Source organism: Aethalodelphis obliquidens, unplaced genomic scaffold (genome assembly GCF_003676395.1).
Source record: "Aethalodelphis obliquidens isolate GAN/ISIS:26980383/991018 unplaced genomic scaffold, ASM367639v1 scaffold33, whole genome shotgun sequence".
NCBI classification, from domain to species: Eukaryota; Metazoa; Chordata; class Mammalia; order Artiodactyla; family Delphinidae; genus Aethalodelphis; species Aethalodelphis obliquidens.
The window spans coordinates 9,367,839-9,386,568 of NW_020837977.1; the positions used below are offsets into that span (position 1 = coordinate 9,367,839).

Here is an 18,730-nt window from a genome sequence, read left to right on the forward strand (position 1 = left end):
GTGTGTCAATAGTGCCATTCTGAGGAAATAATCCAATACAGACAAAATATCTCCACCGTGGCCAACATAATTCCCTTAGAAATCAACACATGAACTGTATTTGGCATCTTTTAAGACAAATTGCTTCCTGGCTTTATATAAAATTGTATTCTTAGCTGGCAGGGAGAAGAAATGATAAGTCAAACAGATTGCTTCTGATCCAAATTCATGTATTAGATACCTTATTTTGAGAGAGGGGTTTAATCTAAATGCTCTTTCCCAACTCTGTATAGCTCATTGCAAATTATATCAATCATGTAATTTATTTGAAAACCTATGAACTTCAACTCTTCCAGCATTAGCAGATTCTGTCTTAATCTGATGACAAACTCTTTTTTTAAAAAAAAATCATTGATGCATGATGTGATATCTACAGTTTCCCAGATGACTTACCACTAGTAGTGTACTATTGCTGTCTTTCTCCATGGTACACACTTTAGATTTTTTAGTTTTGTTTTTCTTGTTATTGTAACCAAAAATATACAAAAGCTAAGATTCCAAATGTTTGAAAGGAGCACTAGGGGAATAGTATAAAATTGTATATCTCAAAGAAAATTAATATGTACTTTTATTTTGTTACATACTGGTGGCTCATGGTCTTATACATGACTGTTTCACTGAAAAAAATAAATGCCCCTTAAATCCTATAGATTTGCTTCCTATAAACTTTGAGTACAGCACAGATGGTACTGCAGCACAGTTGGGAATGAGGGACATTAAATATTCTTGCCCGACTGCATAAACCCGGGAAAGGCTTCCCTTCCTATGTTTACACAAGTCTTAGTTTCAACTCATAAGAGAAACCAGCTCAGTGAAATATACCTCAATCACTCAAACTCTTTCATTATAAATTATACCATAGCATTTAGCTGTCAGAAGCTTTTAAATTATAAACTGAAGAATAATCTTAACTATTAGGCTTAAAGATTATGTCAATAGTCATTTCCTGTGCACATGAATGTTCCTGAAGAAACACGCATTCCTGCCCTCTCAGGACCAAGAACTATGTCCATGGGGAGGTCTGGGGATGGGCTTAAATCACTTGTCTCTGTTTTTATGGCCATTGAAAACTGGGGGCCATTTAAAACAATGTGAGGTCTAAATAAGAACTGATTTTAAACCTTATTCTCAAATAAGTTCTGAAATCACTCAATTAAAAAACTTTAAATGTGTGCTGTTATAAGGCATCTTAATACTTTACATAGATGGGTATATCATGTGGGTCAAATTTTTAAAATTAAGTTATATAATTTTTAAAGGCCCATGCAAGACTGTCTCTATTCTGTGTGTAGCACATCTGCACCTCCTGCTGACTGTAAGCCCCTAGACCAGAGTCTTCTTGAAATGTGGGCAATAAACAAGAGAAAAAAAGTGGGGTGCAATGGCAGAGACAGGAGAGTCAAGGGACGGAAGAAAGGTAGGAAGCAGGAAGCTATTTCCATATCCTCCTTTCAGAAAGAGGAGGCCTGTTCCACCCGTGTCCCATCAGGCTACAAGTGTGATGTTCTGGGACATACAGGAGAGGCTGCCTTGGAAAAGAGACCTGACTTCAGGCCAAGCCCAATCACTCACTGTAATAAGCACTAGTGTTTGCCCTCAATAAACTTCCCTTGCCTTATCTCTTTCTTCCCCTAGGCTCACAAAGTTGATGTGAAATAATAGCTAAGAAAATACATGTCAGCAGCTCAAAGCAAGACAGGTTTGTCTTCTCTGGCTGGGTAGATGTTAGAAGAAGGTTAAAGATGGCAAGGTGAAACGTGACACAAAAACACAAGAAGCCATAAAGGAAAAACTGGGTAATTTTGACTATAATAAAATAAATTCATAAAACAAAAGAAAAAAACATAAACAAGGTGAAAAGACAAAAACAAACAAACAATAAAAAAACCTAGAGAAAAAAGTCACAACAGATGATAGTCACAGTAGTAATTTCCTTTATATAAAAGCAGCTCTCAGAATTTAAAAAGACCAGCAACTCAGTAGAAAATTCCACAAATGATATGAGTAAGTGGTTCATAAAAAGAAATCAAACAGCTAATATCTTTATGAAAAGACACACAACTCACCTATGATAAGAAATATAAATTTAAAAAGCAATGAAATAACATATTTCACCTATCAGAATGACAAACTGTCCAGTTATAAATAAGTCCTGGGGATGTTATAGAAAGCATGGTAAATATAGTTAACAAGACTGTATTGTGTATTTGAAAGTTGCTAAGAGAGTAGATCTTAAAAGTTCTCATCGCAAGAAACAATATATAACTATGTGAGGTGATGGATGTTAACTAGTAGGAATCATCTTGATATACATCAAATCATTATGTTGTACCCCTTAAACTTATACAGTGTTATATGCCAATTATATCTCAATAAAACTGGGGGGTAAATGGGTAAGTGATGATGACTAATTTTTCTGGCATACTAGAGTTAACTTGTTTTAGCCATAATGCTTGAGCATGTATGTTTTTAATGAAAATTAATCTTCGTAATTTTTATCCTCCTGCCTTTTTTTCCCCTTTAATATTAAATGGAGAAATGTGAAATAAAAGAATGACACAAAGGTAAAATACCCATTTTTGGTGAGGGTGGGGAAATGAGGATTATAGCACTGTTGGAGTATACGAGCTTTTTAAATACAATTTTGCAGTATCTCTCAATATTTTATGTGTACACGTTCTGACTTAGCAATTCCACATTGAAGAATTTCACTAATAATATACGTACATTCACAAAAGTCTGTGAGAATAATTATTGCAGGTATTCATCACCTTTCACCCACACTCTGTAAACTTAGAAGTTTTCCCTGCCTTCTGTATTGTCTGCACCCAAGTAACCTATCAAAAATGCAAACCTGAAGATGTAATGTATTTACTTGTGCAAAACCATTCAGTGGTTCCCCATCATGTAAGAGCAGGTTTAAACCCTTAACTCGGCTTATGAAACCCCTACCTATATCACTGCTCACTGTTCTCCACCACTGCCTATTTTATACTTTAAGTTGTAGTAAACACACACACACACACACACACACAGAGCTATTTCATGCTTCAGTGCTTTTGTTCATCAATCATCAGTTGGTCGACAAATATTTTCTTAATACTATGGCAGGCATTGTTCATTGCTTACTATATCAGTTAGGAATTGCATTCAGCTGCTAACAAGAAAGACCGAACCATACTGGCTTAAATAAATTAGGACTTTATTCTCTTATGTTAAAAAAATCCACAAGTAGGCAGTCCAGGGCTGGTAAGATGGCTTCGTAAAGATATCAGGGGCCAAGGCTTCTACTTATTTCTCTTTTGCCAGAAGTGGGTCACAAGGTCACCCTCAGTTATAAGGAAGGAATATCAGTCTGGGTTTGGTGGCGGTATCTGCTCTAGCTAGTTTAAAAGGAAAGGGGTGTCTTATAAGGTATTAGTGACTTACAGAATCATTGGGATGAAACAAACTCGGGCTGGATTTACAGGAACAATTTCCTAAGTCATTCCATGCAACTGGGCTGCCAAAGCAGTTAATCTTCTGCCGTGACCTGGACTCTGCCAGCCCAGTGGAAGCTGCCCCTGCAGTGACTGACTCCAGAAACATGCGGCCTTTGCTGCATAAATACCAGCACAACGGATGCCTTGCAGCCTGCTTTTCTCCTCTCATAACTCAAGTTAGAATTCAGGTTTTGCACAGATGCATTTGATTGGCAGGACCTAATTCACATCCATAATCCAAGCTGCAAAAGAGTTTTGGAATACTATATAATACTTAGCTTTTCAACCTCTGAAGTACAGAAACATAGATAAAAGGAGGCTGGAGTAAGTACTGAGTGAGCCAGTTCTCAGCATCTACCACAGGAGGCAGGGGAAGCAGGCAAACAGATTGAAATAATAGGCTGAGCCCAAGGACTGGGCACATAACACAAACAAAATCAGGGTTCCATTATCAGAGAAGAAGGCTGGCAATGGCTACGGGATGGCAATAAGGGTAACTGACACAGTCTTAAGAAATCAAGGAAGGCTTCCTGAGAAGGCAAAGAGGGACAAGAAGAGCAGTCTAGGCAAAGGAAAAACCAGGTGAGAAGAACATGCTGCTTTGAAAGAAAGTGCCTGGGGAAGAAGGATGGATACTTCACATATATTATCTCATTTAATCCTCACAACAATCCTAGGAATAAGTTATATTATTCCCAATTTTCAAATCAAGGAGGACCTTGAAAGGTACATTAAAGGATCTGGATTTAAGGGTAGCCAGAAATCTTGCATAGAAATGCAGAGGTATTGGGTACCAAGGAGCTATTCCTAAGCAGAGAGAAGAGTACAGAGTTCCAAACAACATAAAACACCATAACTAAAAAATAAAACCAAACTGAGAAAAGTTATTTGCAATGCATGTAACTGTTAATTGACAAAAGATTAGTATCCAGAATATAGAAAGAAATCCCATAAATCAATGTTTTAAATTAGATACTTCAATAAAAAATCGGGCAAAGCTCTGAAGGCTATGATTTACAGAAGAGAAAACCCAAATGATTAAAAATGTGAAAAAAAATTTAAGAGAAAAGCAAAACATTCATAAAGTTATCTTTTCAACCTTACAGCAAATGCAAATTAAAATAACAGTAAATACTATTTGATATTTATCATATTGACAAAAATGTTAAATTCTGAAAAGAGCAAGTTTTGACAAGGAAGTAGAGCAACTACTTGGAAAGCAATTGACAATATTATGTATGAAGATGCATGTATCCTTCAACCCAGAAATTCAGCTTCTAGGGACAACGGTGTGCTGGGAAAGCTAACTGTTAATTATTCAAGCATTCAGGTATCTTGTGAATCAGTTGTTAGTAGCTTGAAATCGCCAAAATGTATTAATAGCGTGGATATCTGCAAATGCTACAAATCAGGGTTTTGTTTTAGGGGGGTTGGGGTTTTGTTTGTTTGTTGTTGTTGTTGTTGTTTTTTGGAGATCCTGTTTACCAAAATACCACCAGGCATAGAGAAATTCATGCATAAATACAAGGAGACATCATAGAAAAAACATTCAGAATCTACGCTGTATTTAAGTTTAACGGGGTGTTAATTTCAGGACATAATTTGTATTAGATCATCACTGAGGTAAAATAACATCATACTTTAACCTTAGTTTGAATTTTTCAATTACTTCCACATTCTCAACTCTCCATGTAATCATTCTTAAATAATTTTTTTTGAACAGTAATAAAAGTGTATTATTTCACATAACAAGAAGCTGGAGTGGCTCCCTGGCTGCTTAACTTGGTGACTATTCGATGTCTTTAAGTTGCTTGGTTCCTTTCCTTCCCACTTTGCCATCAACAGAAGCTCCCCTCATTTAACAAGAGGGCTGCAGCGATGCCAGGAATTCTTTCACCGTTGATCGATGATGATCATATCTAGGGGAAGAAGAGCTGTTTCTTCCCACATGTGCCTTTTCATCAAAGAAGAAAACTCACTGAAGTTCCCTAGCAGACTTCCCCTCAGGTCCCTTTGGTCAGCTTGAATAATTTTAATAACATTCCATTACATTCAGAATTTGTCATAGGATTTAAGTAGTTGTTTGCAAGGCTTACTTGTAACATAAAAGTTAAATTTTTAAACAGAAAAGGAAAACCCTAGGGTCTCACATTGACAATTAAAGCCACTCATTATTTTAGATCCGGGCAGAAATCATAAGTAATTTAGGTAATTTTCACCGAAATTATCTCGGTAAAGTTCATGTACTTCAAGTGTTTAAGAATCAACTTTCATTCAGATCAGTGCCCTATATTCTGACAACTTAATGTATTTTTCACAGATTTAGAACTTTAACCTTGACGAGAGGTATAAATGCTATGATTATCTTAATGTCAATATTATGTTTAAAAATAATCTTGCCTGAGGTAGAAGGATCATATATATGAAAGTCATGCATTTATGACTAGGGTCATTTACATTTCTCTTGCTTAACTCTATTTTGACATGCTTACCATTGAGCAAGGGAAAGCACAAGCATATGGTTATTATAGCCAACTTCCTTCCAGTTCCAACCTCATTTTTTGCTGCAAACATCTAGGGGAACCAGGAGGTTCTCCAAGTCATTCACTAATATGAAAAAGACTGAAGGCCAAATGTATTAATTTACTAATGAGATTTACATGTGTAAGTGCAGACTATAGATTCTGACAGGTTATAAGGGAATAATATCCTATATGCCCTGAATCCACACGTATGTCTATCTAAGAAATGTAAACTTTCTAAGATAATCCAAGTTATACTATCAAAAAATAGCTATTTTTTTAAAAGTTACTTTTGATAGGGACTTTCCTGGCAGTCCAGTGGTTAAGATTCTGTGCTTCCACTGCAGGGGGCACGGGTTCAATCCCTGGTCAGGGAACTAAGATCCTGCATGCTGCATGGCGTGGCCAAAAAAAAAAAGTTACTTTTGATAAACCACTATATCATATTTAAACCATGACACTTTTCTCTTGAAGTGGTTTTAGTTGTATTTGCAACTGGCAGCGTTAACTCACTTCAGCAACTTGGAGACCAGCAACCCCCAAGGATGTGCTCTTTGCTGGAGAATACCAAACACTTGTTATGGTACCAGTCAGGGAATGTTGGCTGAAGGGGCAAATCTTAGAAATGGTATATTTTTGCAGTCAGAAAAGAAAATGCACTACCTTAATAATTTTTCAACTTGATTTAATTTAATTATAAAATTGCATACACGTAAAAATCCAAACAGTAGAGAATGGTATACAATAAAAAATTAAAATATCACTTTCCCCACAAGCCCCAAGTTTCACTCCCTAGAGGCATGCACTGTAAAGTTTCTTCTGTTACCTCTCAAAAATATTTTATGTATAGTCATATAAATGCATGTTCTTTTTATTTAACCAAAAATGGGATTTTACTAAATACCTTCTGCATCTAGCTTTTAAAATTTAATATATCTTGAAAAAATTTCCAAATCAGCACATATTCATTTATTTATGCATTCAAGGGATATTTATTAAGTATTAGGTGCTAGGAATAAAAAGGTAAGCAAAACAGATTAAGGTCTTTCCTCTCACAGAATGTATATTCCAGTGAGGGCAGCAAAAGTATATGTTTTTTTTTAGAGTATCATTACAGATTATGAAGGAAACAAAAAGGGGGATGTTTTATAGTAGACCCACTTTAGATAGGTGGGACAAGTGTGGCCTCACTGGGAAACTGACATAGAAGCTGAGATCAAAGAAAATAATTAGTCACTCAAAAAACTGGGACAAGAGAATTCTAGGCAGGCGCAAAGGCCTTGAGATGTGAAAATTGTTCGGCATGTTCCAAAAACTAAGCGTAGGCCAAGGTGACTGGTGTGTAACAAGAGAGGGGAAGCAAGAGATGTGGTAAACCATGTGAAAGGTGTGGATCTTTTTTCTCTTTTTAAAATATTTTGTATTTAATTTTATTGTGGTAAAGTATACATAACATAAATTTATCATTTTAACAATTTTTAAGTGTACAATACAGTGGCATTAAGTATATTCACAATTCAGTCACAAACCATCACCACTATACATTTCCAGAACTTTTTCATCATTCCAAACAGAAATTCTGTACCCATTAAACAGCAACTCCCATCCACTCTTCACCCCAGCCTCTGGTAACTCCTGTTTCACTTTCAATCTCTTTGAATTTGCCTATTCTAAGTACCTCATATAAGTGTAATCATACAATATTTGTCTTTTTTTGTCTGGCTTATTTCACTTAGTGTAATGTCTTCAAGGTTCATCCATCTTATAGCATATATCAGAGTTTCCTTCCTTTTTAAGGCTGAATAATACTCCATTATATGTATGTACCACATTTTGTTTATCCATTCATCCACTGATGGCATTTGGGTTGTTTCTACCTTTCGGCAATTGTGAATAACGCTGCTATGAACACTGTTGTACAAGTATTTGAGTCTCTGCTTTCTATTTTTTAGGTCTATACCCTGAAGTGGAATTGCTGGATCACAGGGTAATTTTATGTTTAACATTTAGAGGAACCACCATACTGTTTTCCACAGTGGTTGCACCACTTTACATTCTCACCAGCAATGGTGCATGGGTTCCAATTTCTCCACGTCTTTGCTAATACTTGTTATTTTGCTATTGTTTTTCAAATAATAGTCCTCCTAATGGGTGTGAAGTGGTATCTCACTTTTTGAGATTAGTTTTGATTTACATTTTCTTAATGGTTCGTTACATGGAGCATCCGTTTCATGTGCTTATTGGCCATTGGTATATCTTCTTTGGAGAAATGTCTCTTCATGTCCTTTGTCCATTTTTGAGCTGGGTTAAATTTGTTGTTGTTGAGTTGTAGGAGTTCTTCATATATTCTGGATATTAATCCCTTATCAGATATATGCTTTGCAAATATTTTTTTCCATTCTGTGAATTGTCTTTGACAATCTCTTGATAGTGTCTTTTGATGCACAAAAATTTTTAATCTTGGTGAAGTCCAATTTATGTTTTTCTTTTGTGGCCTGTGCTTTTGTGTCATTTCCAAGAAATTATTGACAAATCAGTAATAGTGGCTGCCACACCTGCCCACCCAGCAAAGGCCTGGTGAAGGTGGCTGCCCATGTTGAAATTAGGTAGTGGAAGTAATATCCTTCCAGGAGTCTGTGATGGCAGGCTGAGGCCCAAGTCACTACTTAACGGAAGAAACAGTGCCCACTTGGGGCCCCAAACAAAGAATTTTCCCCCCTATTCTTGGCCTTCTTGGATATGACATCCTACCTTCACTCCATCCCTTGTGTATTAAGTAAACATTGGCCATGTCCTGCTTGGCTGGCATGATGGTAAGGCCCATCTGCTTTTCTTTGAGGTCTGGTTCACTCACAACTTGATCACCTAATCACATATGTTCTTCCTTCCTAAACCTCCATAATTATTTTTCTAAAATGAAAACTCTAATCATGTGCTTTTAATAATTTTTTAAGGCTAAAACTTACACCATGACCCATCATATGCTTCACAATTAGGCCCTGCACACTGTGTCACACTCCAGCCCCACGAAGGGGTTCAGAGGAAAGTTCAGTGCTAATGATATTGGTGGCCTTTTTCAAACAAAGAATTTTAAGCCCCTGTAAATGTTAGCAACCCGGGCTCTTGGACTCTTTAATCAATAGATATTGATAAGGGTCCAAATGAGAATTTCAGGCAAGGCTTTTTTTGGGGCTTGTGCTGCAGCACGAGGGAGCAAAAGAAGTACAGGTGTCCTTGTTCGCTCCCAGAGAGGAGCTGCTTGGGAGCTTAAATGGGATAACAACCAGGGCGGGTCTGTGGGTTGGTCAGGAGGCATGGCTTAGGTGGTCTGCCCACCCCCTTGGTGGTGCCCTGTGCAGGGATCATGCTTTTTGCTCCCAGCACCTCAGAAGTGGCAGTTGGTTTGTGGCCAATTTGTATCTTATTACTCATAATTGCCCCAACTGCACACGTATGCAGTTATTTTTAGTCCCTTATAGTTTCTTTCAGGTGCAAGCACTGGGTTAAAGGGTCCCAGGTCCCAGCCTATCACATAAAGATGAATTCTTTGATAAAGTGAGTATAATCACAATTTGTTTTGCTAGGTTTAGATTTTCACACCATGTTTCTTTGAGGCAAATATATTCTGCCCTGGATTTTGTATCAATTTCTTGGATTTTGTTAACCAAGAATTCCAAGAACAGAGACCTGGTTGAAATAAAGAGGCGTTTATTTGGGGTGTGTTAGGACTGCAGCCCGGGAGATACAGCTCCAGGGAGCACTTGAACTGTGTTCTGCCATACTACAAAATGGGGGAAGCTCATAAAGGCAGAAAACCATAAGATTACATAAATTGTTTGTCAAGAATTAGGATTGGAGCTGGCAAGAAGTAAGGGTGCTTGCTAAACATGGATTGTTGGGGCGTTGAAATGACTACATAGCTGCCATAGGTAGCGGGTAACCTTTGAGACTACAAGGTTGCAGCTAGCAGCTGCTAGCACATACTGTTTTGAAAACAGCTGGTGGTGTCCTGAGTTTGACACAGTGCAGAAAATTGAAGTTCTCAGTGATGCAGGAACATGTCTGAAACCACACCCAACACTGTCCACCCAGCTCAATTTTGAATGCCTGAAACCATAGTTACTCCATTTTGATTTTTAAATGACTTAAAATATGTCAACAACTTCCAGTTTATACAGGAGGGATGATGTGTCTTTTACGGATTCAACTGTTTAATTATATGCTTTCATATGTATTCTTTCTGGAAACAAGATCATCAGCCTGTCTTTCCTCTAGCACTAAGCCTAATGCTATGCAGCCAGGACTCAAGATACAGTGATTGCGAGAAACAAGCGTAATAAAACACAAAATCAACAGCAAATTATAACATGTTCATAAAAACAAGGCAAGTGACTGCTTTATGAATGCTTTATCTTAACGCTCTACTATTACTATCAATCAAATTAGTAACAATATCTATTGTTATAATATAGAGGAAATGTAACAGCTCCTTTTTTTTTCTGGTAACTAGTTCTTCTGTGTGTGTTAAGGGGTCGATTCCAGATGCCCTTACTCTAAATTGGGATGTCCAATACCACCACTTTTTAAAGTACTGAACTACCCAAGAAAGTAGAAGACCAAGCAAATGTAACTAGGAATGGGAGACCCTTTCTTTTTACAGCATTTTCTGCTTGCTTGGATCCATTACAAACTAGTAGACTAATCACTTACATACTCAAGGGGAGAGCTCACAGCGAGGTCCTCAGGAGCCCCGAAAGCCTCTATGGAAATTCACAAAGCGCCTCCTCTGCGGGCCACGTAAACTTGCGGCGCTGCCGGAGTGCTCCGGATGCGGGGGCGGGTCCAGAGCAGGAAGGGGCGGGGCCAGAGCCGGAGCGCGGAGCGCCGAGCGCCCCTCCCGGTCGCTGTGCTTTCTTTTCTGCCGGGCCGCGGGAGAAGGAAGGCGCCTCGGGAACCGTCGGCCTAGCGGGCGGGGCGGCAGCGCCTGCGGGCCTGTCGCCGGGCTCTTTGAGGGGGTTGGGGGGAGTACCAGTATGACAAGTACCAGTCCCTGCGGTGTTAGATCCTCGTCTTTTTTCCTGCCTGGAACCTGGCTCCGAGCCAGAGCGCGTGGGTCCGCCTCGGGCCTCTCCGCTCTGTGGGTCCCGCGCCCGGGGCCTCCATCCCGGTGCCCTCCGTCCACAGCCGGGCACAGCGGAGCGGTCGGCGCAGCCTCAGCCGCAAGGTCATGTCAGGAGGCCCCTTCCTCTCCGCCTCCCCAGTTGACGCAGCCTCGACCTTTCCTCCGCGCCTTCTGCTCAGTCGCATTTTGTGAGTAGCCGTTACCTGTTTTAGCTGACCCTTCTTAGTAAGCGTCGATTAAGAATGTTCTCAGCTCAAACTAAGTAAGGGTCTTCTGCGATTCACTTGGTTCTGAGGTGGCTGGAAGGCGCGGCGGGTGGCTTGGCCGGAGCCCTTTTGTATCCCCAGTAAAGCTTTGTGTGCGGCCTAGATGGTTTCAGGGTCCCTTAAATGGGCGCTCATTTATCCTTACTAAGGAAACGTTCTATAGCGGGGGAACGGATCTTAGGCCTCAAGACAACCTTGACATGGCTTTGTGATTGGTTTTTAAATTTGTTAACAGAGCACAGTTTACCTACTAACAATGAGTTCTCGACGCAGTGGAGCATTGTCGGCATTTGTTCCCGGATCTTCCTTTGTGAATATGCTCTGGAGACGTGGCATTGAAGTTGGAGAAGAATCCGTACAGTATAGGAGGCCCTGAGGCTGTAAATGCCGGCTATACCCTTAGATGCTTCGGGTCACAGAGATGTGTATTTCCCGATACGATACAGAAGAAACCGGTCAAGAGCTGGGAGACTGGAAGAACTTTTGCCTCTTCAAAAGCAAAGGTATAAGTGAAGCTCGTCCATGGGACTTGGTATCGTCATACGTTTGTTTTTTTCCTCCCCCCAATTTGAAATACAGGTTGTTTCATCTATAACAATTCAACGGTTAGCTGTCAAGGCAAATGTGATGGCTGGTAGTTTATATTTGGTATCAGAGTCATCGTTTTTGAGGCCTAAGCGGCTTGAATACTATCTTCATTTCTAAGTGTTGGTATTTTTTTAAATTTTACAAAATAAATATTTGATTAAAGTTTTGATAATGTATGTAAGTCCTTAAGCATAATAAATATACAAAAGCCCACTGATCCATTTAAGAACTGGGATATTATCAATACCATAACATCTGTTTGCTTCCCTATCCCAGCCCTTCCTTCCTTCCTATCCCATGCCTTCCATCCTGAAGTGCCCATCATCTGGGATTTTGTGCCCAGACTCGGTTTTTTGAGGGGAGTAGGGTGGATAGCAGTTTTATTATACATACGTATCCCTAAACATTCTTTGTTTGTTTTAGGCCTTAAACAAGTAGGACTTTCATGTATCAATAGTTGTCAGAAGTGCCATGAATCATATATTAAACTGAAGTTTTCCAAGTTGGAATTATTCATAAACAATAGTATGTGTTCCTAATATTATGTGAGAGATTTCAGCATTTCAAGACTTGAAAATGATAAATTGTCTTGCAAGGCCCAACATTTGATATGTCTTCATAAATCATTTCCAATAGCTGTCCAGTTCAATGATTTATCCTCCTGGGGTTCTGTAGGACATGATCTGTGGCCCTGGCCATGCCCTTTGTAGTACATAAATATGCTTTCAGGCAACTTGGGACTTAATTCTACAGGACTGTGTCCAGTAATGATGTCAACATAATGTATCTCTGCTCTGAAACTATATTAGATATGCCATAATAATGCTCTTAGTTAGAGGTCTGCACACTTGTTTTTATATATCTAACCTTTAACCTGGCTCATCTCATTCTTGTCAAGCTCTGAGGCAGAAAAGCAATGGTTGGGTACTCATTAGGACCATCATGTCTGAAAATCTGTACTGCCACAGTAAAAGAGCATCATAAATATATCCATCATTTTTGCCCATGCTAATGAATCCATTTCCAGCTTGGAAAGATCATTTATGGAATTATTAGGGCTTAACCGGTCAAAAGGACTAACACATCCTCAAGTCATTATAGATGTTTAAAATTGGGGGCTTATCAGTTTGACTACCAAAAAAAGTATAATTAAGCAGCAAGCACATTCTTTTGTTCCTTCAGAGGTGTGTTAAACAACAGATAGAAAATGACTCCACTATATAGTCTTAATGTTAGTAGCTTTATTATAAATTTGATTGGGAGTCAGGAAGATTGCAAGTTTTTTTTGTTTTTGTTTTTTTAATGGTTCCTGATAAGAACGGGAAAAAAAATCCTACTGGACTGTACTACATATAAGATGCCAGACAAACAGATACAAATACAAATGAGAATTCACAATGAAATATATTTAATTTCTAGGTACAACAGAGCTTATGAGTTGAAGATGAATGAAGGTCGTTGTGATAAATGTTTTCCAAAAACTTGTCATAGAGGATGGCTGTGAAAAAACCACCAGGAGGACAGCTGTGCACGTAACAAGGTACCAAAAGTTTAATGTAAATTGTGTGCTTTTTTATGTGTTTGTGGTATTGTTCCTGAAGCACAGTACCAAAACTGTTTAATAACTGGCACAATGATGACTTACTTTTTGCCGTTTACCCAGCTGAGGGTATCTTTGAAGACATAATTTAAGACTGAGATGCCAATAATATATATTATGTGAATTACTCAAATATAATGCAGTTTTTTATTAAAATGGATGAAATGTTCTTTTCAGCATATAAGTACCTGCAGATGAACGTTCAAGTCCTTAGCAGTGGTGTTTAAAAATTCTTCATTGCCTCAAGTAAGTAATTAAGATTTATCAAGCAACCGCATCTAGAGATAATTTGAAAGTACCTGATAAATTCCAAAGGGCTGAGGCCATTTCCTGTTAAAGGTGCCTTTGTGTGTCAGGTTTTGATTTTCTTCGAGATTTGATTATGGATTGATTTTCACTGTTGGTTTCTGATTTTTTTCCAGAGGTGTGGCATACAACATTTTGGAAGGGAAAATGAAGAATTGGTCAAGAAGACATGAATTAAAGCAAATGACGAAAATTAATATTTTATTTAACATTGATCATCTCACAATAAATTATGTAGAAAAATATAAGTTCAAATGATTTTAATTGCTGGGCAATAAAGTCTCTTTTCTTTAAAATATATCAGGTCTTTAAACAGCTTCATTTTCTCTTTTTTTTTAGATTTTTTTATAAGTTTATTTTACAAATTTATTTATTTATTTTTGGCTGCGTTGGGTCTTTGTTGCTGTGCATGGGCTTTCTCTTGTAGTGGCGAGCAGGGGCTACTTTTGTTGCAGTGCGCAGCCTTCTCATTGTGGTGGCTTCTCTCGTTGCGGAGCACAGGCTCTAGGCGTGGGGGCTCTAGAGCACAGGCTTAGTTGTGGCACACGGGCTTAGTTGCTCTGCAGCATGTGGGATCTTCCCGGACCAGGGCTCAAACCCGTGTCCCCTGCATTGGCAGGCGGATTCTTAACCATTGCGCCACCAGAGAAGCCCCTAAACAGCTTCATTTTCATAGTTAGTAGTCAGACTTGTTTTTAACATACTTTAGGGATAGTATATTCTTGTCAGTAACTAGCTTCTCTGTGGATAGTGATTCTCTTTGAAGTGCCAGGTGGTGGGCAGCTGGGGAGACTTTTTAGTACATCCAGTTCTCGTACCCTTTCTTGCTTTACTGGGTTTCTGGAGAGGTGCTAATCACTGCGTACTAAATATCTATGAGGGCCTCCCCTTTAGAACCTGCTGTTGTTCCTGAAAAACAAGCATTAGTTGACCCTTGACCCTTAGGGGCGCCAACACTCCCTAAAGTCAAAATCCAAGTATAGCTTTATAGTCCACCCATTGTATCCAAGGTTCCACATCCTCTGATTCAGTCAGCTGCAGATTGTATAGTGTAGTATGTATGTATTGATAAAAAAAATCCACCCTTTATGTGGCCCCATGCAGTTCAAAGCTGTGTTCAAGGGTTAACTAGTTGAAATTTTCTCAAATTACCCATTATAAGTAAAGGTTTCACCTATGACCTACAGATTTTTTAATTTTAATTTTATTCTTTGTTTGCTTTTACATTTGTGAAGAAAAAAGGATTTGGGAATTAATTTAGGACAAATTAGGATTTGTCCTAATTCTAGTATTAGTAATAATCTAGATTAAGGCAAATAATGACTGGACAGTCCAATCTGTCCAGGGCATGGAAATTTACAAGAATTCAAAAACAACTGAAATCCTACCCAGGTGAAGATTTAAATTTAGCTAAATCTTGCTTTTCCCCTGTTGAGTCCCACAGTACATAAATTCCTTGCTTTTATCAAGGTTATAATTTCAATATGGTAAGTCAAACAGTATAAATTGTACAGCAATATCACTTCCCATCAAAGGCAACATTTTTTTTTGAAAAGCACTTATATAATGAATCTCCCACCATGTTGCTTCAAGCTACCAGGAAACAAGCCCCACCAACACCCTTAATCTTCTCAGCTCTTCTGCTGAAGAATTTGGCCTTCATGATGACAGGCTGCTTCGGAAGCTTTCCCTTCCCCAGAACTTTGTAGTAACTGATTGCACCACATCAATGATAGGAGCAGCTCCAATCTTGTTCTTGGCAGCATTTACCCCTGTCTGCTCACTGACCAAGGTCCACAATTTATCAAGGTTGACAGTTGGGCAGAAGCTCTGGTTCCTCTTTAAGTGGTAATGCCTCATACCAACTTTCCCAAAGTATCCTGGGTGATATTTGTCGAAATTGTTCCTGTGGTGATGCATGCCACCAGCATTACTGCAGCCTCCTGGGTGCTTACAGTGTTTGCCTAACATTTGAAAACCATTTTCCTCCCCAGTGTTTGATACTAGTCCTTTCATTTCATCAACAGAATCTGAACACTGCACAATTAAGTGTAAAATGGGGGCTATTTTATGGATCCTAGTTTTATAAAACATGTTTTGACTTCACCCCATAGAGAACAAAAAACTGAAATATAGTATATAAGAAGCCACAAAATAAGGTCTTTAATTTGTAATATATGATTTTTTTTTTTAGACTAGGTTTGCCTTCTGAAAACAACACTGTATAGTCTCTGGCACTAGTGGATATTCAGTAAATACTGTTGAATGAACTGCAAGGAAAGAAAGTAGTAAGTGACTTGTTAAAAAGTCCTCTAGAGAGTGAGAGAGCTGTCTGCCTTCACAGTTAAACTCCATGAAGTACCTATTTCTAAAGAATTGATGCATGACAGTGTCTTGGTTAATAAGGTGGCAATTTTGTGATGACATTTTCCTATTAGTGAGTAGAACTGTCTTTTTAATTAAAACTTTGGAAAATAAAAACAAGGATTTGGGGATTTTACAAGATAAGTATATTTTTGCACGGTGTTCCTACCTTTTCAGAGCAAATATCTTCCCTCCAAAAATGAAGACGGTTTGCAAATTGGTTTCTTTGGCTTTTGGTACCTTTCTTGTAACTAGTTAGGTTTAAGGAGCCAATTACTGCTCCTTGATTCAATGGAACTTCTTTTCATTTAACCTGGTTTAAAAATGGAAAATTTCCAGGGCTTTTCCTGATCCCATAATTAGGGCTTCTAAAACAACATAATAGACATGTCAGTATCTAGCATGAAAAGTCCTTACATTGAAGGCTTCTGGTTATATAAATGCTGTTATTTACTCATCAATTTTTCAGGTTCACAAATGAAGAAAAAAATGGTTTTACTTTGTAAGTAAATATTTAAAGTGTTATTGCCATCTTGTGACAAATAGAGGGAACTACACAAAAGTTACTATTTTTTTTCCATTGCTTAGTTTGCAACATTCTTTATATTTTAATCTGTGGACCACTGGTACACTGGGCTAACCAGAAGTTTTTTTAATAAGATTATCCTAAATTATAAATTTCTGCTGTTGGCTTTGAGATTTGTATTAGTGTTTATTCCATTAGCAATTAATTTGAAGAAATCATATTTTATATTTTTTAAGGTGGCATTCTAATGTACCCATACACACAAGATTACCTGAAGCATTACTTGAAAATCACTCACACTTTTTTCCACTGCTTAAAAAGGAATGAAGGAAAAATTTCCTCAGATTGCCTATTCATCGCTAGCAAAGATAGCTGTCCCAGGTCCATATGTGGCAATAAACTGTTGGAGCTGTTGTTGGCACTCAGTCAGATAGATATCCCTTTGCTCTAAATATTCTTCATTATACAGTTCAAATGGAAATACTGCATTTGGAGCAACACAAAGTACAGCAGCCCCTAAGTGAAGAAGGAAAAAGTATAAATGAGAAAAAATGCTAAATATGAAATCATATTTTCAACAAAATAGTGAAAGTTTTACAATTAAGTTCTGATCTATCTAATAGAGTATTTCAATAGCTATTATTTAAAAAAAAATTTTGAGACCCAGGAAACAGTTTCAGTAAATGCACAAACTGGTACCAGGGCCAATGGAAGAAACATTGATATTTAAATTTTAAAGTTTGGAAACTAGAAATTTGTCATCCATTGAAATAGCCATTAGTGTTCTGAAGCTGAATAGTGATGTGAGGAGGTGGAAGAAGTAAGGAGAGAAGGTATTGTAAGGTAGAGAAACAATAAAAAATCTATGGAATAGAAGAGAAATAACCTTGCATATATATTTAAATGATTTTTGACAAGGGTGTCAAGACCATTCAATGGGGAAAAGATGGTCCTTCCAACAAATGGTGCTGTGAAAGTGATATCCATGTGCAAAAGAATGAAGTTGGTTCCTTACCTTACATCATAAAAATTAGCTCAGTAAATCAAAGACCTACATGTAAGAACTAAGACTATAAAAGTCTTAGAAAAACACACTGGGGAAATGCTTTATGACATTGAATTTGGCAATGTTTTCTATGATATAACACCAAAAGCATAGGCAATGAAAGAGAATAGATAAAATAGGCCACATCAAAATTAAAAACTTTTGTGCATCAAAAGTTACAATCAACAAAGTGAAAAGGCAACTCACAGAATGGGAGAAAATATTTGCAAGCCATGTATCAGATAGGGGGTCTACAACTGAACAAGAAAACAGCCTGATTAAAAAATGGGCAAAAGACTTGAATAGACATTTCACCAAAGAAGATATACAAATGGCCAATAAGTACATGAAAAGATACTCAACATCAGTAATCATTAGAAAAATGCAAATGAAAACCACAATGAGATACCACTTCACACCAGTAAGAATGGCTACTATCAAAACCAAAATAAAACAGAAGAAAGTAACAAGTCTTGGCAAGGATGTGGAGAAATTGGAACCCTTGTGCACTGTTAGTGGAAATGTAAAATGGTGCAACCCCTAAGGAAAACAGTATGGCAGTTCATCAGAAAATTAAACAGAATTACAGATCCTGCAATTTGACTTCTGGGTATATACCCAAAAGAATTGAAAGCAAGGTCTCAAAGAGATATTTGCACACTCATGTTCATTAGCAGCATTATTCACAATAGCCAAAGGCAGAAGCAACCTAAGTGTCCATTGATGGGTGAAGAGATTAACAAAATGTGGTATATGTATATATATAGAGAGAGACAACGGAATATTCTTCAATCTTAGAAACGAAATTCTAATGCATGCTACAACGTGGATGAACCTTAAGGACATTATACTATGTGAAATTAGCCAGAC

General features: G+C 37.9%; 1 protein-coding gene, 1 long non-coding RNA gene, 1 other non-coding gene and 1 pseudogene across 3 annotated transcripts in view; 2 read left to right on the forward strand and 2 right to left on the reverse strand.

Moving 5' to 3' along the window:
• The first annotated feature begins 10,975 nt into the window (after nucleotides 1-10,975).
• LOC113631481 (uncharacterized) lies at nucleotides 10,976-14,221 on the forward strand. Its single transcript, XR_003437345.1, has 5 exons — nucleotides 10,976-11,353; nucleotides 11,667-11,934; nucleotides 13,439-13,559; nucleotides 13,797-13,865; nucleotides 14,042-14,221. It is a non-coding gene; the product is annotated as an uncharacterized LOC113631481 (long non-coding RNA).
• Nucleotides 13,644-13,726, forward strand: LOC113631587 (small nucleolar RNA SNORD87). The gene has a single exon (XR_003437449.1). It is a non-coding gene; the product is annotated as a small nucleolar RNA SNORD87 (small nucleolar RNA).
• Nucleotides 14,222-15,493: 1,272 nt separating the features above from the next.
• LOC113631483 (60S ribosomal protein L27a pseudogene) lies at nucleotides 15,494-16,034 on the reverse strand (annotated as a pseudogene).
• A 1-nt stretch (nucleotide 16,035) lies between these two features.
• The window catches only part of MCMDC2 (minichromosome maintenance domain containing 2), a 40,792-nt gene continuing 38,097 nt past the window's right edge, over nucleotides 16,036-18,730 (reverse strand). Inside the window, exon 15 of the mRNA XM_027127967.1 lies at nucleotides 16,036-17,331. Coding sequence (XP_026983768.1) covers nucleotides 17,165-17,331 — 167 coding nt within the window. The 3' untranslated portion in view covers nucleotides 16,036-17,164. The remainder of the gene's footprint in view (nucleotides 17,332-18,730) is intronic.